Raw genomic sequence first — 23,108 nt, 5'->3', positions numbered from 1 at the left:
CACCAGTGTTAAATTTTAAACTGTTTCTTCCTCTTAAATACAAAGGTTAATACAGAAAGAAGAAGGAAATTCCTGGAATTTCTGTCAAGTGCTCTAGGACACAACTACTAATTTTTTCTGTGTTATCTTTTTCTTTCTTGAAAGTAGCAATTTTATGAACTCAGGGTAAAACAGGTCTCCTTTTTTATAAGGAGAGTTTATTCAGCATACCTCTATATTGCAGCTGCTGATCATATTTCATAGAGCTGTTAAAGCACTTAAAACCTAAAATTAGGTACTGTTTGGTAGTAAATATTTCAAATCACTCCTTGAAGAAATAAATAGAGACAGGGGCTTTAAAAAAAAGATGTTTTGAAATATATCATTGAACAAAAGTAATCCTGCTTTGCTTTTACTCAAAATAATGCAATTGCAACCTAAATCACTACCACGGTGTGCTTCTTCCTTAGGTTTTCTTCATCTCTTGCACTTATATTGTGCACTTACCCTGAGTTTATTTGATATCATAACCTGGTACTTTGTTCAAGCTATGTTTACTGTGGCGACGCTTGCATTAACAGGTGGTGAATTAACTTCTAAACATACCTGTATTTCCAGTGAGTATTCTTCTGACACTAAGAACTGGAATGTTAGTTCCCTTGCTTCCTGGTGTGCATGTTTCTGTATGGCTTTTAATTGCAGAAGGTGTACGCCTGCTTTTTTCCAGATTTAAGATGAGTTAGTTTATAGATTAATATTTTTAATTTATGGGGCTTTTTGTTGTATGGTAATTTTCTGTTTGTCTTTTAGTTGAACATAGGAATAGGTTTATTTGTTCATTATCATTAATTTTTAGTATTGTCAGGGTTTGCAAGAAGTATGCGAACACAGGGGCATCAGACTAACAGACATCTGTCAAGTTGGTTGAGTATTTTTAAAGCTTTTTGAAAGTTTAGCACTAAACCAAGTCTGGTAGCAGAAACACTCAGATGTCTTTGATTTTTTACTTTGTACTTGAGAAGCCAATGTTATTTCTGCTCTCTAACGTATCTAGACTCTTGCCATTTTGTGTTAGAAACGCAGTATTTATGTTGTGCAAGTGGAAGAAGAGCATCGGTATTTGGTCATCGATTGAGAGGCTTATAAGTAAACTTAATATGTGCTATTTTTCTTTTTTTGATTTAAATATTGTGTAAACGTGTGTCCAACTTAACCTTTTCTGTCATTGAAAAATGCTAATTGATCTTGCTAGCCCTGACATAATAGTATAGTTTGATATTTGAAACCTTTCAGCTTTGGCATGGCCCTTTAATCACCCCTGAGATTTCAGGGCATGATTCTACTGAAGGCATAAACTGCTACTCTTTTAAAATGTAAACAAAAATGGTTATTAAAAATAAATTATCTTAATGGTCTTTCAAAGTCAGTAGATGTTCTACCTATCAAAGCCCCAGGCTTTACAATATACATTTAAAACTTTCTGCTTTACTTGTATGTATTAGGTGACACTTTAGAAGTTGCTGTACAGAGATCAGATTTTTATGAAATTTTTTCTTTTGGCCAAGTCCACATATCTGTGTTGCAATGTTATTAAATCTGTCATTAAATCAGAAGTGCTTAAAGGAACTTGGATGCACTTTGCAGTGTGAAAGCTCAGATAGGAAGAGTGCTTATCTGTCAAGTAAAGAATAAAATTTATTTGAAAAGGCAGTGAAATTTACATTTTTAGTTTTACACATTGCAGATTGTAATGCTGCCAGAAGGATTGCTTTTTGGATGCCTGTAATAGAGGACCTTGGTGAAAACTATGTTAAAGCAGTTTCTTCTTTTTGTCTCTAAGCCCCAGAAATGTGTCGAATAGCTGGCCTGCCTTTTGCTTTAATGTTAAACAGTAAAATCACTTTGATGATTGATTATCCTATATCAAAACGCATCACTGGGCAGTCTCACTCACAGGATTGTTTATAAGCTAGTTGTCAGACTTTTGAGCAAAATGCCAAATGCTAATGGCTGTCTGAGGAGTACTAAAGTTTAAGCATTTTATTTTCAATTTGTTTAAAATTTCTTCATGATAAGGGAAGATTATAATGAGGAGTGATAATCTTCGGAACTCTGGGGGGTCCATATACCAGTGAGACTAGTGTATATTTGGTCTTAAGCTATTAGGCTCAGGTACTAGACACTAAACTGATTTAGACTGCGATTACCATAGATTTGAAAAGAAGGATTTTGGAGGTTATCTGTGCCTAAATTCCTTTGGAGTTCTGTGTCCTTTTCCTAGAATCAAAAAAATAAATAAAATCATGTTTTTTTTCATGAAACAGCTGTCCATAGAAATACAGTGCAGTGAGTAATGTTGCAGGACTGTGTAGGACTGTTTAGTTGGATGTAATGTCTCCGAAGGACGCAGTCTGTCTGGGCTGACTGAATACTGTCTTTACCACCAGGATTGCCTCCTGTTGTGGCTGGACTATACAATTTGACTAATCTGGAGCAGTATGTTGCAAAAAGACCTCCCAAGACAACCTGCAAAAAATTCACATACAGAAGACTAATTTTCATATAGGTGATAACTTTTTGCTTACATATTTAGGTTAATATGCACTAGATTTTCTGGCAACATTAAAATTTATTACTATTGTGACATGACCCAGCATAAGTTGATGCTGTCAGCAGTGTCAAGAATAACTGCTGCCTTTTTTTTTTAATTGCGTAGATGCAGCAAGTAAGTGTTCTGCTCTTGACACATATATAATTAAACCACAAACCCCTATATTAAAATACCATGGAGGGTCTGCTTTAGACCACAAAATTAAAAGGAATACAGAGCTGAGTTTGCAACTTTTCAAATAATTCTCCTGTATGGCTATGTGTATATAACTATTGAAATCAATGCTGGTGCATGAGGTAATTGGAAACTTAACTTCATGTTTTGTGCCAGATCCTTAGGTGTTGCAAATTGGAGTGGGAATGTTGAAATTACTAGAGTGGTCTCACATTATGCCAGATTAGTATCTAGTCCTCTATTCTTAGTGCAGTCTGTTTTTCTGGGGGAGTATTGTGGTATACTTTATGTGTGTGAGATCATGTGTACAGAGGAGTGATCCTGCAATACTTAGAAAAAGCAAAGGAGTGTTAAGTATAAATGTCCAAATTAACTTTTCATATTTTCTTCCATTTTAAGACATTTTCATATTCTTGTGTTAGAACATATCTTTGTATTTTTTACAGCATTTTATAAATGGTCACAGAAACGCCTTTTACAGTAACTGTAGTCCCAAAAAGGATGCAGATAGAAATATTGTTAATTGACTGCATTCTTTTAATTCCTTTCAGGCAACTTTGTTGCTCATATAAATGAATAGTCAGTTTGCATTTACTCGGGGACATTTTGTGAATGCCAAGCCTATTCAATGAAGGGTGTAAAGTCTGTTTACCACGTTAAATGTCACCTGGATGTTCCTTTTTACTCGCTGTAGTATATTCCCAGAGAATCACAGAAAATGAAGTTCACCTTATTCCCAAGTGAGAGCAGCTAGCCCAGCCTCTGTACATGCTGATTTGTGCATCCTGATGTCACACTGTATATGAGGTCTTTCTCCCAGCTCTCCTGAGTGTCCCAGCATAGACACGGTTTCACCAAACCAGGCACAGCTTAGGCAGATTATGCACATTTTGTCTGCCAAGTTCTAGCAATACAACTCAGATTCAACCTAATGTTCCTGTTCTGGTCTTCTTAATGCAGAGAACTAGGGAGCCTGGAAACTAATAGGGCTGAATGGTACAGAGCTTTTACAAACGCAATAATTATATTCTGGGAAAGGGTCTCCAAAATAAAATTTCCACGTTACCCCAAGGTGAGATTTGGAACTGTGGTAGGTTTTCCAAGTGGAAAGATTACTTTTCCACTCAGCCACCTATTTTTATGTTTATTCTAATCTGGTGTGCTAGAAGGAGCTGGTGTAATGTTCATATTAATTTGATTTGGTTGATTGCTCCTTCAGAGAAGCAATTTTTGTGTTCAAAGCACCACCCAAGTGCTGAGCTCAATGTGCAGCAATATGGCTGGGAGTCACCTGCAGTAAGATCTTTCGGCTAAAATGGCTAGCCGGTGTGTTTGCTAGTAAGTTCTAGTAGCTAGTTAGGCATGAGTCAGATTGTTCTCCAATTTTCTGATTTAATGATAGCCTAATTTCTCCCAGGGGTAGCTGAGCAGTCAGATTTTTGACTTAAGACAAATGAAATGGAAGGAATTACTGCTTGATCGTTGTGAAACCACCCAGGTCTTTGAGGCCTTGCTTAGATCTGCATTGAAGAAAGTCCAGGCTTGGAACTGCAGCTTTAGAGTTGCTGTCAAATCAGGACTAAGCCTGCAGCAGTTTGATTGTAAGGTCTGCAAGGAAGAGGTCCATCATTTTGCTCTGTTTTTACATCGTTTGCTAGGGGTATTGGTTCACATAAGCAGTAACAGCAGTAATCTGCATGTGACTCGATGATGTGACCAACCATAACTGAAGTTCCTATGTCCATCCATTTTTTGTGGCAGAGGACGGAAGAGCGCGAGGCTACGGTTTCACGTTTGGTGGCAGTGCTTCTTAAGCAGCCCTTTACCCCTCCTCTGCCAGCCACTCGTTTAAGCTGGATCTGTTCCTTGCTGTGGTTCACAAACAGCTGTGCTGGCAATGAGGCAAAGGTCGGAATGAGTGGCAGCACTCGTGCTGCTGAGCCTGGCACTGGCGCTGCAGAAATAGCTGCGGAACCACAGTCTCCGTTACCTAATCTGCCACCTCTGTTAACTGAAGTGCAGGGTCAAGTCTGCGGGATAGGTGGAATTTTTCAGAACGAAAACCTTGTCTACAAAGATGATCCCTTGATCTTTAACCAAGAGGTTTTGTTGATGTGTTTTTTTTAACTAAAACTAAAGTGGCTCCATATAATTTGCAGATATATGCACAGAGAATAACAATAGGGAAAGTTATGGTGCCTTTGGAGGGGACAGCTATGACGTTCTGAAAGGAAGGCAGGAGTTCAGATGTGATACTACACAACAGAACTTTTCCAGGTCTGTGCACCGCTGTCCAAAAGCTGGGCTCACAGCGGGCAGGCAGAGAGCAACTGCACCAGGAGGAGCGTGCCATCGCCAGGGGCTGCAGCGCTCGTGACAGCCTGCGTTCTTTCACCACTGTTCCTGGGGAAAGAAGTGGAATGATTTCTCAAAAGTGGCCATTACTTAGCTGTCACTGTAGACAAGTGCTTAGTTTATGGCAACTATTTTTTATTAGTCTCAACTGTCACAAAGTATTAACTTACATGCTGTGACATTCCAAATGCCTTTTACATGTTGTTCCCATATAACACTGAAATACGCATGTTATACCACATCATGCATTTAGGAACACTCGAACATGCCAAACTAGTGATACTCTTTTTGATGTGAGTACAATTTCTAGATTTCTAGAGATAAGAGTAGTGTTGTAATAAAGGTCTGTAAGGGTTTGGAGTTGATGTGACTTTTTGGTTAATAAACTTGAAGGATACAAATTCAGCCTGGCACAAATGAAGTGGACTAAACAGCACATTAAAGCATAGATTTCAAAAATACTTGTTAATGAGCCTGTAAAGAGGACTATTACAAAGAGATTTTCAGGGGCTGTTCATCAAATCAAAAACTATTTATTATTTTACCTATGACACAAAGATTAGTGAGTTCTACAAGAAGTATATACCTTTGATTAGATCAATTGCTGACCTAATAAAAGAGATCTTTCTTCTTACAAACTTTCTTGTACTTCTGTTGTTAGGCTGTAATGTCCACAGTACTGCTACTACAAAGACTGAGGGAAGAGTAAATAATGAACAGAGCAGATTGCTAAGAGTAGTCTGGCTCGTTCAGCAAATGGAAAGCAAGCAAACACTATGTGCTCCACTACAAGCCTATGGTTTAATTATTTAAAAAAGCAATTGGAAGCTATAGCAAATGATCAGGATGGTATTGTGGCCAAAAAAAGGAGTAGTAATTTAAACAAAGTATAGGTAGAGTAAGAGAGGTTACATTACCTGTGTAGATAATATGGGTACAGCTACTAATGGAAAGCTGTGCCCTCTTTTAGCTTTGGAAAGGAAGCTTGAAAAATTGGAGAAGTTTCAGGTGTAAGACCAGAGGAGTAATTAAACAATTAGAAAACATGTCTTCCAGGGAATAAGCAGATTTTAGTTTACTAAAGGAGAAGGTAGCATAATTTGACCATGGCTAATAAATACCTAAATGGGGGAAAGGAGATCCGGTAAAGGCTCCATTGTTCCAGCAGTTATAATTAAAATCTGGGAATACCTGTTTTTCTCAATTTCTTCATGTTGCACACTTAGTGCTGGCTCTTAGTAAAAGACTTGCCTGTCCAATGGTGAGCTGTTCCACGGATGTCACAGCATTTCAGTTGCGTATGGGGACTGCTGATGGGCCGGGAACCAAAATGAGTGCAGAGAGCTCGTGAGGATCATCAGCATAAAAAATGTAGACTACACAGCAATTCTAATCTGGGTTTTAAAGTTTTGTTTGTGCTGGACAGATGTGGCACATAGGAATTTTGCTACTTTTAATTTGTTGTATGTTGATGGTTTCAGTTTAACTTGATGGCCGCAATGCAGCAGTGTTAGGTTTGATGAGTAATAATTGTCCTTCCATTCCATCAGAAACTGCCTGGGCTGTGTGTAAGGAACCAGCAGGAGTTCCTTATTTTGGGACAGTTTTGTGTTCACATTTTTTGTTTCCCATTGTTCAGTAATTCCTTGGGAATGGAACACTTTCTCAAATGCAACATTCAGGCGTTACTGTCAACTTTGATTAAGAAAAAGGTTGCCTTTCTCCTACCAAACCAGAACCAAAGTACCCATGTTTATTTTTGGTGGCTTTACTCTTGTATTTCTTCCTGGCGTTTCAAAGTGTTCCATTGAAGAACTGTATGTGAAACACTTGCAGTAACAGGAGTGGCAGCTGCTGGCCAGGGGTGGGCAGTGATGCTGACAGCTGAAAAGGGTGGGCAAGCTGCGAGCTTCCTCTTTCTTCAGGATGCTTCTAGGAATCTTAGTGAGTATTTGAACTTATTCAGTAACTATCATTGCATACTCATACTGATGAATGCAGTCTTCAAAATGTGACATGGCTTTTTAAACCAAACAGGATGTATAGATACTGTGCTGTCATGGCTTTCATTTTAACACTTGGTTGGATTCTTTGGCTTAATTTGTCCAGTCTTGTAAAACTGCTGTTTGCGTTTACCTGGAGGGTGTGCTCATTTTTAGATTCTCCTAAATTCTGAAATTATAAGCAGGGTTTCTGCTTTAGAAATAACCTTTGTTGCTACCTTATGCTATTATTGTGTCACAAGGTGATATATATATTTTTTTAATGTATAGAAAGTAAATTTGATATGTCTTTTGGGGAGAGGAAATAAATAATATTTTCAAGTTGACAGTGTCTCTTTAAATATGCTGGCTAACAAAGCATAGCCTTTTTCTTTCTCTTTTCAGTGGCTTGTTTATAAAGAACTGAAATGTTTTATTTGGTTTGTTTTCAGCTGTTTTCTACAAAAAGGAGAAGGAAAATGTCTCAGAAATTAACCAAAATATGCTGTGTAGTAAAAAAAAAAATCCTTCCTCCTAAAAATATTTAGTTCTTCAAACCATTGAAATGGCCTGCTAGTAGGAAAAACAAACTAAATTTTTTATAAAAATTCTAAAACAGTATGCTTCCACCTGTGGCATCTTTGCATTACTTTTTTTCCCCCCTGGGAACCATCTTTTTGGTAAGGAATGTGTGGGTTTGATCAATCATGGGTTTGAAAACACTGCATTTAATTTTTTGTGCAAATCAATTTTCCTTGATTTTTAGGGGAACACAGTGAGATTCTAGATCAGATTTATTTATAAATCCAGGCCTGGAACAGCATTTGTTTTATTTATTCCTGGTTGGAATAATCTGTAATTGATTAATCAGGAATGAGTGGGAAGAGGTCTGTGTAGCTGCATGCCTTATCTAAGTGTGAGTGAAGAGGTCTCTCACCATTGGGAAGCCCTCAAGCATCAGTGGATTCACGGCTCTGGTTTCAATCTCAGCAATTTCACGGTGTATTGTGCAATGTTAGGATAAAGGAGGAATTGCCAAGTTTATAATTGTGTACTCTGAAATTCTTAAAGCTAATCCTTCGTATTTGTTGCACAGGTATGGGTTGGGAGTGGTAGGAAGAGTAGGGATGATACTAAGACCCTGAATCTTCTGTGAATCAGAGCCTCGGGGTTATCAGTGTCCTGATGATAGAATACCAGGATTTTATTTTTAATTCCTATTTTGTTTTGTTTTGGGTTGGGTTTTTTTTTGTGCTAATAGGGTCTGACATTGCACCTTGCAACTTACTCATTTCAGAAGCTTAGTTTCTATGAGCATTAGAATGTATACTGTATACCCAGTTTAGATATACGCATGTTCTTATGCACATCCGTGCCGGATAATGTGCTGGGATGAGAATGCTGAGGGGGCCCTGAAGGGTGCCCTACACAGCTCCCTCCAAATAGCTGGTACACAGACACCCACGTATTTGATGTGAAAGCGAGGGCTGTTGTTTATAGAGGAAGCTGGCTGGGTCCGTTGGCTTTTCAGCATATTCTGGAAATTCCTCCTGTACTCCTTCCCTGCAAATGAGTGGCAGGGCAGTGCACATGGGTGCAGTGCGCAGGAAAGTCATCTGTCCTCAGAAGCCTACAAAAGTTGCACCAGTTGTATGAAATTCCACTAATTCAAAATAAGGAATAGTGTATCTTTTCTATTTAAGCAACCCACCTGCAAATGCAGGTTGCTGTGGGCAGGTGCCCCGCAGAGCACAGCACCCAGCGAAGGTCACGTCCCTCTACCAGGGGCTGCTGGAGGTGCCCAGAGCTGGAGTGGGCTGCGGGGGGTGGGCGGCGTGGCGGGCTCGCCTCAGGCCTGTGGGACCAGGGTCTGGGTAAGGAAGGAGCTTAGCGTTTTGGTGGTCACTGACAGATGGAGAAGTGGGTCCTGGATGTGCTACAAAGGGTTCCAGAAAGCTCTAAAACTTCTCTAAGAGTAAAATTCTCATCCTGAACAAGCTAAAATTGGGCTGAAACTAAACTGATCCAAAGAGAACCATATCTAACCCTCCAGAGATGAGGGCCTGAGGGGGAAAAAAAACAACTATTAGAAGAGAAAGAAGGGAAAGATGGGTATTCCATACTCCCCTTAAATCTCTAGTCTGTGGAGCAAGATTTGTTTCCATAATGCAATATGTTTTTTTCAGGAGGCTCATTTCACCTGTCTTGATATCAGGAGGTTGACCATTATCTCAGCAAAGCCTAAATATGCATGCAAGATTCCCAAGCCGCTTCTAGTTCCTGCAGAAATCATTCTGATTAAAAGGAATGAAAAAAAAAACCCCAAAAAAGTTTGAGAGCTAAAATAAATATAGCAATTTTGTGTATTTCTCTCCACCGGCCAGTTTTCCTCAGGAAAGCAGTACCTGTCCCTGACAAGGTCATACTTGACACTATGGCTTTCTTGCCTTTTTTATTATGTTTATTATGTTTATTATGTTTATTATGTTTATGTTATTTAAAATTTGTTAGTCATTTGCTCTTCCTTGAAATTAGGTAAAGATAAAGTTTCTTATTGGTTTTTCCTCTGAAGACAAATTGTTTTTATTGGGGTTGACACTCCTTTCAAGAAAACACAAAAGCCAAAGAAGCCAAAAATTGGTTAATATAAATATATATAAATTAGTTCTAAAATTAGTTAGAAATATATCTAGCAATAGCTTTTCTGAGATTATGTTGACCAGAGTTTTCTTTTTTTAACAAAGCACAGTGATCTTTAGTTTCTGCAAAGGCCTGTGATTATAATTTTTTTTTTAAAGTGTTAAATTACTATGTTTTTCTTATTGACTTGCCTGCTAATAGTTTCACTTGAGTTTTGAAGAAAGCTAGGTTATAAAGCGCATCAATCTCCTTCCTCACCTGGGGCATGGATCTTTCTTCTTTTTCAAATACGATACTGTTGGGGTCAGACAAAGCCGTATGTTTTTACTGTCCAAAATATAGTTTGGGGCTGTAGATACAGGCTAAGCTGAAAATCTAACAAATCAGCATTTTTTTTCCTTTTAATTTAGGTTATATTTTATCTTTTTCACATCAGACTGCATGTGATATGCATGCAGACAACTGGAAGAATCCGAAGTAAGAAATGACTGAATGTTGGGCGGTGCCTTTTTGTTACTGCATGTACCCGCTCTTCTGTTCCTTCAAATAAGCGAGTTTCATCAAATAACTAGCATGAAATAATCTGATTTAGTGAGACTGCAGTGCATATGCACTAGTTCCTTGCACTTGGGCCTAGAGCAATTAATTTTCTCATTACCTGCCTTGCATAACCGTTCGCAGTGCCTAAAGTGTGCTTCACTCTCCTGATGTTCTGTTGAGGCTGGGGGAGTCCTGGCCCTGGCGCCTGTCCTCATTTGTTGGCACCTTACTGCTGCACATCCTGCAAACAATCAGTTGCAGTTCCAAGCACTGAGTACTTCTTCTGTCACAGTGTTTTGAAGCAGAGCACCAGAAAATGAGAAATTGCTCTACTTGTGAACACTTCTCACTTAATGTTTTGACTCTGAACCTGTGGCTGTGATAGAAATTACTTCTCCTATGTGGCTATGATTCAATTGTGTTAACCACAGCAGCATACGTTCTGTTTATTCTCTGGGCTTCTTATGGGCACATTTCAAAATGTGAAAAACAATATCGTAAATTTGACTGGAATGCTGCAACTCCTGTACTATACTACCAGAGCATCACCATGATACAACCGCAGTAGACGTAACTGCTCTTCAGATGAGATGGAATAAAAAGAACCTGACAATGTGCTCAAGGGGCTTAGAATGAAAAAAATTGTTGTGGTGAAAACAGAGGGCCACCCTCCCATAATTTAATTTAAGAAAATGAACTCCTAGTGGACTAAAGAGAGGAATTTCTTTCTAAGTTTTTGGGTTGAAGTGAAAGGGAGGAAAATTTTTGTCTGATGGCTAAACCCTTCTTCCAGATGATGGATTATTCTTGGAGCTCCACCTCTCCATGTGGCTGATTGGAGGGCCTGAAACAGCCTCTGGAATACTCTTGGAAAACATTAAGTGCTTTAAGGCTATTTTTTACCTGTGGATCCCCAAGCTTCACATTCTGTCTTGAGATTGTGAAAGCTGCAGGACAGGATGTTATTAGTTATCCTACAGAAAGTGAAGCTGCCTCAGTAAGTTTATTTGTTCCAATCTTCATTTTCTGAAGAAATCATTGTGAGGGAAGGCATCATGTCCTTCCTGTCTTACATTTTCAGTCATTTACAAAGCAGTATGGAGCAGATCCTCAAGTAGGTTGTTGTGGGGGGTGGTTTTTTTTTGAATCTATGGGTATATCTCTGGGAGGAAACACATGTTTCTCCTCATGGCCGAGTCCTGGAAGTTGCAGTTTAAATTTGATGAAGTGTTTTATTCCCCCAGATAAAAATAAATAAATAAAACATTAGATTTAAATGCATTTGTTGATGAGGAAAGTCAGGATTCCTCCTAATTAAGACATTTCTTAGAAAGGTAAAATTTTTATCTGAGAGCATAAAACACTTCATCAGTTTTAAAGCCACATCTGTGAGGACTGGATCAAGAGCAGAAACAGGCATTTTTCTTCATTCTGGCTTGTCTGTGAGTTTAAGACTTTTAACAACAGTTTTAAAAATATTTAAACCCAGTTAGAAACACTTGCAATATAATAGGGATAAGAGTGCCCTCCCTCCCTCTGTTTTTAATCTGGTTCTCTTGATGGAATAAACTACAGGGTTGAATTGGTAACTGGATTACTGCCTCATAAAACAGCACGAGGTTACTATTATCCTTTAATTTTATATCTTTATTAGGGAGTAATGTTGGTCTTATTTAAATCACTGACTTCTCTAATGGTTTTTCTCCTCTTTTACAAATTTATAAAACTAAACCCTAAAGGATTTGGTCTAAGTGCAATTGGCATAACTACCATTATAAAAATCATTGTGTTAGCAGTTGGTTATAATCAGCTGCTTTAACTAGGCTCAAAATGTAGCAGAATTTATCTGTTGATAGGTAGAACATGGATAAAATATTAATTCTGAATTTTATTTTAAAAAGCTCCAGTAAGAGTATTCGAATTTTGAAGCAGTGTAAAGATGAACAACAGAGCCCTAGAAACTATTATAATTCATCATGCTCGTGCAAAGGATATATTTAACGCATTGCGTATTTCTGCAAAGATTAAAACAAGCTTGTCTTTGTCTTGCAATTCAGTAGAGTAAGTTTAAAAATTTGTGAAGGACCGTGTTTTTTAGAAGACGACTAATACAAGTGGCATATTTAATGATGCATTCCAGTGGATATATCCACCTGAATTTTGGGACACAACACACATATTATGGATGAGTCACAGAGAATTTTTAACAGTAAAACTTATGTTGGACTTACATGGTCAGGATGTATTTAAAATATTGATAGTCTTAAATTTTTAAGGAAAAATGTGACATCCATCTGTTGATTCCAGTGTGCATTGATTAAGATCATGATCAATATGAAAAGAAACATGAATATGGGTCTGTCTGTTACGGTGTGGCTCCGTAGTTGATTTGTAGCTGAGTTTCACACAGAAAGTGAGGGATCTGACAGATTTAGAGCACTTAATGTTTGAATGTAAGCCAGGCATTGACTTTCAGTCAGTAAACCTAGAAACTTGTCAATTTGTTCTGAATCTTGTATTTTAGTACCGAGTGCATGACCATTTCTTTCTGCAGGCAGTCTTAGTAATGCAGTAACATGCTCACACTTCAAATTCTTAATTAAATTAAAGCAGATTTTGTGTTTAAGTTATTCATGGAATATGTTAGGATCGGTTGTGAAAATTTGCCTTTGTGTTTGGAATTGCCTTCTTCAGCAGAGGCTGCCACAGGAGCTGCCATGCAGAATTGCTTTCCCTCAAAACACCCATTGTTCTTCAGAGGCTTCTCTCTGAAATTTGCCTGTAATGGGTGTTTTAAAGAAGCCTTTCAATTCACCTTTTGTCTCCATTGGACAAAAATAGCAGAAGAATTTTAAAAATACAAGCGTGTGTGCACCACATTGACCAAAAAGCCATGGGTGGTGGTTACTGGTTTGGTGAAGGCATCATGGGTGAAGATGTCAGTGTCTTGGCTCCCTCTGAAATAATAGAATCATCTAAGTTGGAAAAGACCTTTAAGATCATTGAGTCCAACTGTAAGCCAAACACTGCCAAGTCCCACTAAACTGTGTCCCTAAGCACCATGTCTACACATCTTTTAAATCAATGGGAGACTGAAACAAGAATTATTTTCAGCTTTCTGATAAGTTGAAATACATGCAACATGATTTGCTGGCATTGGTCTTTTCCTCATATAACATCATGGTAAAAATTAATGAAATGTGAATAAAAATATTTTTGAAAGTTAGAGGGAAGGAAAACAGAAGAGTATCATCCAGGTAAGAATTGGGAAAAAAGTAGACCGGGGGTGTCATTGTGCACGTGTGTATGTTCTAGGAAATACTTGGTACAAAACACAAAGAAATTTTGGGAGTTGCATTTTAGGCAGTAAATGGAGATAATGGCAAGTAAGTGGCACTTCAGACTAAGGAGGTATTCACAGGACAAGGTAGGGCGGTGGGTGGGAATGTGTGGGTGCGATGGGCTGTGGCTCCGGTTCCTTTGAGTGTTCTGCAAGTGCCCACAGAGCTACACATTGTTTAACCTCAGATAAGTGGTGGTTACCTTGGGACAGGGTAGAGGTAGCATGAAGTGTCAGTGCTTGCTGGTCAGAATTTAAAACAAAGATCCATAATGTGTTTATGTTATTGGGCATACTCCCAGGTCATGTTTATTTAGGGTGCCTTGTTGATAAACAAATCCAGGTAATATTGATAAACAAATCCAGGTTGTTTGTGTTCCTTAATTTTTGTGTTTACATACTGTTACATATTTTGTTTTCTTTTAAATGTAACATTAGCTACAAATAATAATATTATGATTATTGCATATATGAAATATCCCTGGCACTTGTTTTGTTCTAAATTATGCAAACTTATATAACTCCAAAGTGGATCTTTTCTGAGAATGGAGATTATAATATAAATGTGTGGCTTTATAGTTAAGGTTACCATAATAATTTGTATGCAGAACTATTAGAAAATGGACTTTTCTTATTGAAGATCTCAATATTTGATGAGAGTGATTCACCCTATGAGAGAAGGCATAGAGACATAGCACATAATTAGGGTAATGTCTGCCATTTAGCACTTTGTAGGGAGCTGCTTGTTATAAACCACTTTGTGTATTTTATTTAATCCTAAAGGAATTTAATGGACCTTAGAGAGGGGACTTCATGCTGATAATTGCATAGTAACCTTTTTCTGCCAGACACTTAATGACTAAGAGGTTATCATTAAATGTGTATTAAGCAGTTTTGTTCGAAGTTCCATAATTGTTTTTCAAATGTGCCCTCCCAAGGGTTATCTTGCGTTGTCTACTTAAACAGCTGCCTGTATTAAATATTCTAGCTTTTTAGCTTTTTTATTGGTTTGTTTTCATAACTATTTTTTATTGCAAGAGTTGAATAATTATTACTTAAGTGTATTCTTGTTTCTGTTGGTGTATTTTAGATAGCTTACCGAAATAATACTGGAGGTGTTGAAACATTTTATATGAAATTAGGCTCCATAGAAGTCAATGGGAACTTTGCTGCAGATTTTAGTGAAACCACAGCCTCAGTTAGGGTGTATGTTGCAGGTTTGCCTTGGAAATGGAACCACAGACTAATATGTTCATTTTTTTTCTTCTTTTTAGAGTATTGAGCTGTAAATTGGAGGGAAGAGAATTTCTGCCTGAGGGGGAAAAGAAAAGTGAATAACCTCCATGGAAGACTCTCAGGATCCAAGTGAACAGTCAGTAAGTGCAAATGTTGCTAAATTGAACTTTGTTCAAGCTGTGTTTGAAGGGATTTTGCTTCAGGTTTGAGAATTATAGTAAAAACAGGGGAAAGCTTCTGAGCTACTAGATTCAAACCTTTTCTTAGTTCATACATAAAGTGAGGGGTTTTAATCTTTTTAACCTGTTGAAAGGTAAAAGATCATAGTTGTATACCATTTTTCAGAACTAGAATTGTTGGAGGGCTGATGGATGGAATTAAGGTACACTGGAAGAATAAAATGTTAAAAACTTGCACAATGGTATGCCTTGTTCAAATAATTGTATCAAAATGTATATCCATAGTTTTGCCAAAGCGAGAGCAAGCAAATGCCAATGAGACATTTCAGATGGTCAGACTGTGGCAGACGATGTAAATTGTTTCAGGACTGTCTTGGATTTCAATGGAATTGTGAGAATTGGCAGTATGGCTCCCTGTCCCATGTCAGAGGGAGATTCCTCTTGTCATTGATGAAATAGCTGGGAAAAACAGGGTGAACATTTCTTCTCCTTTTTCCTTTCTAATTTTTCCTTTCCTTTAAGGATGTGGTCTCCAGACTTCCTTACCACCATGCTGCAGTTCTGAGGAGACAGCGTTCTCTGATCAAATTTAAAGTTGGCTGGGCTCGCCATCCAAAAGTATTGGCACTGTTTTTAACATCTTAATTTCTAGCTTCCACAGTACTGGCAGATTTTGTGAGTACCATGATCCCCACAGGTCTCAGCTTGGGTTCAGTGTACTCAAGACGAATAAAGGGATTTCATATTTTTATTTCTGACACGTTGGAAGAGGTTATCCATGTAATAAACTAGTATTAATATCTTTTTTTATAGCAGAGACTTTTATAGGTAACCCAAGTGCAAGGAACTGAGAAGAGTTGCATGTGTTTTAAAAATGTCGGTAATTTTATTTAATAAGTGCTTTGCTCCTGACTGGATAGCTCCTATCTGAGACTTTATCTTGGACTAGAGTTTTATTACTGATTTAAAATGGTACAGAACTGGAAAGTCTTGACAGTGTCTTAAGTCACTATGATGGCACTGCTTGGGACAGCTGTGCCTATGTATGTATTTAAACTGTTCCCAACCAAGACTTCAGAACATGTAAAAGCTACATGGCTCCATAATTTAATAAAGTTTTATAAAGGTCATAAAAGATTACACAGAAGTTCTTCTCTCTTAGTCTGTGGAACAATTATTCTGTGCAGTGTACATAGTATGGTTATTAATAGGAAATAGCTTAGTGCAAAATTGTGTTTTCATTGCAGTTAAAAGTTTTTGCACCACTGGATGCCTGGTAAATGCATACTTTAGTAGCCATTTTACTACTTTATTGTAGTATGCTTTCTGTAGTGTTTTTCATAGTTACTACATAGCTTGATGCTAATATGTGGGAACAACCTTGCGAATTACAAATTGAGGTGAAACCTGTGCCATGTTGCATATGGAGATAGGATTTCCTGTCCTTAATGCTATTGTTAGTGTCACAGAAAACTGTGATTCAAGACAAGCATTTATTCTTGTTACTCTTTGATGAACAGTGGCAGAACTTCAACAGAAGGGGTGGGAAGAGTCCTCTTCCATCATGCTTTTCATCCAAGTGTGCACCTGTACTAAGATCTCACCCAGGCATTGGGCACTGTCCTGGGAAAGGAATTGTAGTGTGAGGCCTGTCTGACTAAAGCAGATACTGGACTTTCATTTCTCCACTTCAAAAGCCTTTTCACTATTATTTCATGGTTAAACTCCTCTCATAGCCAGCTTTTAAAAAAGAAAATAGTGTTTCTGGCTTAGTTCTTTGAAAGTCACAAGGCAGGACTGTGAGCTAGAGATGCCAGGAGGAAGGGTGCATTCTCTAGCCAGGACTTTGGTGGTTTAAGCTCTAGGAAAGTATCAGCTGTATATCCAACAGCCCTTCTGCTTGTGCTGCCCTGGTGTTTTGTATCCGTTAATGTGTTTTGTACTAGTTAGCTCTAGGCAGTTTCTGCTCATCATGCAGGACTTCTGTTTCTTGACATGTTCAAGGAGCCTACGTACTTCATTCGGCTTCAGGATTCCTCTGTGGGAGCTGGGTACATAAGATTTAGACCATGGAAATTCAAGGAGCCAAAGGATCTAGCCGTTGCTGCGAGCGTATTAGATTGTGTGAATAAGCATGAACGCAAGACCTGTGCTCAAAATTGTGCTGGCACCTTGCCCCAAATATTCTAGTCCTTAGTTACTTGAAAGACTGCCTGTCTTTGCAACCAAGATGGGTTAGAAGGTGCTTTCTGGTTAGAAGGTTGGGTGGCATGTTTCATGGACAGTTGGGTTTTCTGAATAGAGAGATTCCTTTATTGAATTAATTTCCCTCGGCAGTCTGTTAGGAGCCTTTTGTCCTTGGGAAAGGAGGCTAGGCACAGTTGCTTTGGACAGTGAACAAGAGTAATTTTCAAGTTTCATTTTAAAGAAAATAAATTACGCTGGTTTCTGTAAGTGGGTTGTCCTCATGAAGTATGATGGACTGTAGTGCAGCTTTTATTTTGACAATCTGCTCTGTAATTCTGAGATCACTATTATTGTTCTAACTCAAGTTTTTGTTGTTTAGTCTTGTCTTCTGTTCTTTTAAAATACACTAATAAGAAATTACTAGTTCTATGATTCCTATTCTTAAACTATATTACAGTCAGGTGAAAGTCATATGATCATAGCTATGAGCAATTCCACAGCATCCCAGCTGCCGCATAAGAAATAAACTCTGCCACTTTTGTCTCAGACCAGTGACTGCAGGACTACATGCTGCTTCAGAAAGCTAAGTGCACCCCTGTTCTCTGAGCCTCTAAAGAATTGCATTTGACTGAATTGAGCAGCTGCTGTGTTTTCTGAGATGCCAGCTTGATTAGATGTAATATATACACTATTTATTGCATTATGTCAGTAATTTGTTTATTTTTCCTATTTTTATGTCCAGTAAATTCCTTGCCCCTGCTAAATTTTAAATCCTTCTGCACTGATTGACCAGAAGCCAGTGTCCTTGCCTGCCTGTCATACCACAGAGCCTCTGTACTGGGAAGCCTGTTGTGCCCACTTTCCTTCGCCTTCTCACTCCCAGTCCCATGTGGCAGAGGTGCGGGAATTGAGACTTATCTAAATCATACAGTGATAAAAAGAGTGAGAATCAGAGAGGAGTATACTTCGGGTTTCCTGTCTTTACACACAACTGCATAGGTAAATAGCTGTATCTTGAAGATCAGCAGGAAAATAATGCAGGTTACTACCTAGCACAGAGTAGAGCTGGGATTCTTCAGGTGCAGCTGAGATCCAGCAGGTTCCTCCAGCTGGCATGGAGCAGGCTGGGCTGGGGCTCATCATGGTGCTGTACTTGTGGGGCAGGTGTGTGTCCTAAAGAGCTCACAACTCTCATTTTTCTTTCCAGTTCAGATGCAGAATATACTTGTGCATCTGTGCATAAGAGGAAATCTTCTGTTCATTAATAGAAAGGTTCAATTTATAGTATTCTGAAAGAAAAAGAAGAAAATAGTAAGACAGGTATTTCACAGATAGAGGAAAATAACCAAATGGTCTTTTTTTTGTTCCTGTGTGATGTCTGTCACCAAGTGCAGGCTGCTACTTATCAAGTAAGAGAATACTTAAAGCTACACAAACTGGTTTCACGCAGACAGATGTGGCAAGGTAAAAACATAGTTTTAATAACTGTGATTGTCATAGTCTTTATATGCACAAAAGAAAAACAATGTAGAAGATAATAAAACACATTAGATTTTGCTACTGTTATTGCTATCCGTTGAAATAAATATGCTGATTTTTGCTAAATTCTAAAAAATACTTTTTTCAAAAGATGCATGTTAAAAATTCTTCTATTTATCTTCGAAGTTGGGAGAGAAGGAAACTATAGATCTTGTATTTATGAAGAGTCTAGCAACTGGGAGACAAAAGTTTTTAAGACTGGTCTTGGACATGGTTAATAAGATGATAAATGTCTAGCACCTAAATAGTCCTCTGTTGTGCTTTGGTATAGCAAACACAGGATTTTTAGAACGTCAGTTCTACACTCTTTATTTTATCTTCTTATAGCCATTATTTGCTGTTCAATCTGTAGTAGAAGAAAAATAATTTGGCAGCTAACTTGCTAGTTTAGGGTTTCAAAGGGCCTTGTTAGAAGCTGGTGTAATTTCATCCTCTGGCCCTTTTATGTAACAGTGTGCATATTTAGATTACTTCATTTTAGCCGAGAATTAAACAATAGATTGCAGTGCTGTAGGACAGGATGCTAGCAGATGTGAGGCTAAACCTGAACGAACAGGTTTTCATTTTTGTGATGTTTGGACAATCATCCTCATTGTGCCCTTGGTAAGTTATTTGTTTTTCATCAGATTATACAGACTATCATATCTGTTACTTGCATTTATGTCCTGCTTGCAGCTGGACATCCCTGGCAACCTTTTCAGACAGCGTTGTTTCCCCGTTTTTGTTTTGTTTTAACATGTGAAGGTGTCAGATCTGATCCCCTTGCAGATCGGTTTTCAGTGGTAGCTACCTCTCTGATGCATGAGCCCTGCGCCTGCAGCATTTCGTCTTCCCCGCTCCGGGGTGGGCAGCCTGCTTGCACCCTGGGAACTTTGGCTGAAGCTCATTTCAATGAAATGAAAAATAGTTTAAGCTCTTTTACTGAGTTTTAAATGTCAATCATACTTTAGAAGACTGTTCTGTATCACCGCATAGCAGGTTGTGGTTCTTATTTCTGTGATACCAGTATTTGTAGGACTTGGAATAGTACAGGCAATTCATCTTGTCAAATTAGTGATGGTTGAAAGAGACCTCTGGAAGTTATCTAGTCTAGTTTCTGGTCATGAAATGCTGTCAGTATGCACAAATATTTCACTGTTATGAAAGCAGTGAACTATGTTAAATACCAGTAAGTGAGTATCTTCTGAAGAAATTACACATTTAGCAAGCAAAATATAGTTGCCTTAATGAGTGATTATTTGCTTTTAACTAAAAGCAATCATTGAAAGAAAAATGTTGTAACTTGAAAGTCAGCTGAAGTAAACGAGAACCAGTGTGTCTTTCCAAGTTACATTTCAGAGCATTTTGGAAAGTTGCTTAGGTATTTTATTACCCCCTTTCTATAGACACAGTAATTGGCACAGAGATATAGATGGCTTGATGATCCAAAATTATTAACCACTTTGAATTATAGTAGATAAAAAATAAAGTGTAATACCATAATGCCTTGCCTGTAATCTAATAGGAATTTGAGGCAGAAACATCACCATTGTTCTCTTCCTGCTGCAATATCTTTACATACGGCATGACAACCTCTGTGAACACATAAATACTGTTTTTCTAATTTCTTTGCCCTCTACCACTTCAGCATTCTGTAATTTCTATACCATAATCCACCAGTGCTAAATCTGAAGGTAGCTTTTCCACTCTACATTAGTAGTCGTGTATGTGTTTTATTTTTCCCATTTACCAAATGGGAGAGACCAAATCAGAAGGCACTCAGAAGCAGATAATGCATTTTGACACACGGAATAAACTGAGCTGATTTGTGTTTTGTATGAATTGCATATAATAGGAATAATACATTTTGGCATTGGTCAAAGATACAAGTATTGACACATGTAATAGAATGTACATTTCTTTGTGAGTTAATTAAAATTATGATTTGAATGCTAAATACATGATCCCTTCAAAAAATATCCAAGAGAACTGGACAGAATAACATCCATAGCCTGTAACCTTGCAAGGTGGGATGAGGAGAGGGGCTGGCAAGCAAACAGAACTGTTCCTCTCACTGGCACTGTCACATCTCCTCTGGGTCGGCTCTCCACCTGTTTCCTGGAAGATGTTACTTAGTCAGTATCAGAGGTTTAAATGGAAAGGCGTTTTATGGGCCGTGTTTAATAACAACAGAAACCAATAAAAGAAATACATTCTGTTGTCACATACTGTCCTTGGAGCACTGACAAGGACTGACACGTAACTACCATATAGTTTGTTATGACTGGTATTCCTGGCTCCAGAGAGGCTCCACACTGGAATTTTAGGGATAAAACTACTTGAGAAAATTGCTACTTCCATAAGCTAGATAAACTTCCTTCAAGGTAGATACTGTCTTCTGCCCAGAGGGCTCTAGGGGTCCAGGAGCATGGAATTCTGTATTAATAATGAAGTTGTAGCTCTGATGCTATAGGGATATCAGAGGTGACTTCTATTGTATTATAACAGATAATACCACTAGAAAAAAATGGAAAAAACTTGCAGGTACAAAAACTTCTTTTCAAGGCCTGAGAAGTGGGCCAACTTAGGCCTTCTTTGGAGCCTCAACAAAGGCTTAGTCACATAAGAAAAGGTTTGTATATATGCATGTAAATATAAGATATGGAACATATGAGCCAGTCTAATAAAAATATTGCCTCTCCCTAAAAATGCTTCTTTATGTGAAATCATTGAAATCTGACAAGACACATTCCAAGCTCTGCAGATGGATTTTTCTTATAAGATAAGGTACTTGTTCAAGCATTTAAAATACCAAACTTCTAAATGCTATACTTCTAATTATTTTAATATTGTATTTTAACTTAGAATTACTCATGAAATTTCCAAGGATGTCCATATCAGTCCTATCTGTGAATGCAAAGTGAAAATATAATCATTTCCTTAGGACACTTACTGTATGTGTATCAGCTTAGGCTTCTGATTTTGGCAGGGTCCAGGTGATGTTAACATGTACAGAAATAAATACTTTATTCCTCAATAAGAAGGTGTCAGTGTTTTGTAATGCGCACAAAACGTGACAATATGACAACCAATTGATCTTCTCTAGCCTTTTCATTTTGTAAGGCTAAAAGCCTAGTGCTTTATGACTATGCCTACATTTTTAAGTGAAAAGTATGGATTACACTGAACATATGTTTGTTTTATTCTCATTTGATTATTGCAAAAAGTCCAGATGCAGCAGTGTGCTTAAGAATGTATGGGACGTAAGGGATGTGAGTAAGCCCACTGAAATAAATGGGATTTCTCATGTGCTTTAAGTTAGGCATGTGCTTAAATACTTTTCTGGAAAATACTTGGAAATACAAAATAAAAGCAATAATTTCAGAAGTATTTTATTAGCAAATACTTCTGAATGATTTGTGGCTATGGCTAATATTTATTTAGCATCATACAACAGTCATGGTTTCTTTCTTCTCCCTGTAGTAACTTTTCTTTGAGCTTTGCCTCAGTATCTGAGTGGTTGTCTTGCAAGTCAACTTGTATTAAAAAAGGGAATGACAGGGAGAAGTGTTACATTTTTAAATCATAAAATGACACTAGATGAAGAATATAATTTCATATTTTATAAAGTATGTCTTAAACACTTTGAGCACATCCAGACCCATCAAACTACAGTCACATCCTTGTCCTCTTTTGTATTAGGTTAATTCTCTAGCAACTTAAAGGAGGAAAAGTTTAAAGTGTTGAAATGTTAGGGCTACAGTCAATGGGAATAGTTTTGCCATAATATCACTTGGGGCAGAACTTGTCCCAGAGGATCCCATTGAAGAAACAATGCAAATCTTGTGTTGCTTATTTTATTAATTAATAAAATAATTTCTTTTAAGATTAGTTCATCCTCCATACTTCTGAAACCAACACCTGATGACAGGTGAGACTATTGTTGCTGTAGGGTGCTTTGCAGCATGCCAGCACTTGGACTTAAGCAGTGATCGAGCTTTAGTCCAGGAGGTCCACTGACCCAAATACAAAGCAGTGCTGCAGCTGAGAGAAAAGTTTTGCATTAGTGTTACTTTTATAAAGGCAACTTCTAGATGAGAAACAAAGTTTATTTCAGCCAAGACCAGAGCTGATTCAACAAACCTTTTCTTAATCGTGGCAACAGACCTAGTTTATCATCTCACTTTCTTTTTCAGTGTATGTTAACTTCATCCTGACACTGGTTTCATGATAGTTAGGGCAAAACCAGACCAGAATGTTGTTGAACAGAGCCACTAATAAGCTCAGCACTTGTCATTTGTCAACTAACAACAAGGCTGAGAAATACTCTGAAAAGATCTATAGTCCTGTAGTGTTTAAGAACCTGT

General features: G+C 37.8%; 1 protein-coding gene across 10 annotated transcripts in view; it reads left to right on the top strand.

Annotated features, from left to right (window-relative positions):
* EYA4 (EYA transcriptional coactivator and phosphatase 4) overlaps positions 1 to 23,108 on the top strand; it is a 158,156-nt gene that overhangs the window by 3,426 nt on the left and 131,622 nt on the right. For 9 of the 10 annotated variants that reach the window (XM_040599295.1, XM_040599302.1, XM_040599300.1 and 6 more), the window contains exon 2: positions 14,896 to 14,997. In XM_040599295.1, coding sequence (XP_040455229.1) covers positions 14,965 to 14,997 — 33 coding nt within the window. In that variant the 5' untranslated portion in view covers positions 14,896 to 14,964. Of the gene's footprint in view, positions 1 to 14,895; positions 14,998 to 23,108 lie in introns of those variants that run through there. The other variant, XM_040599301.1, reaches the window with a different exon arrangement.

Source organism: Falco naumanni, chromosome 6 (assembly GCF_017639655.2).
Source record: "Falco naumanni isolate bFalNau1 chromosome 6, bFalNau1.pat, whole genome shotgun sequence".
Taxonomy (NCBI): Eukaryota; Metazoa; Chordata; class Aves; order Falconiformes; family Falconidae; genus Falco; species Falco naumanni.
The sequence above is the reverse complement of the archived record's forward strand: the minus strand, read 5'-3'. Positions and strand labels throughout refer to the sequence as shown.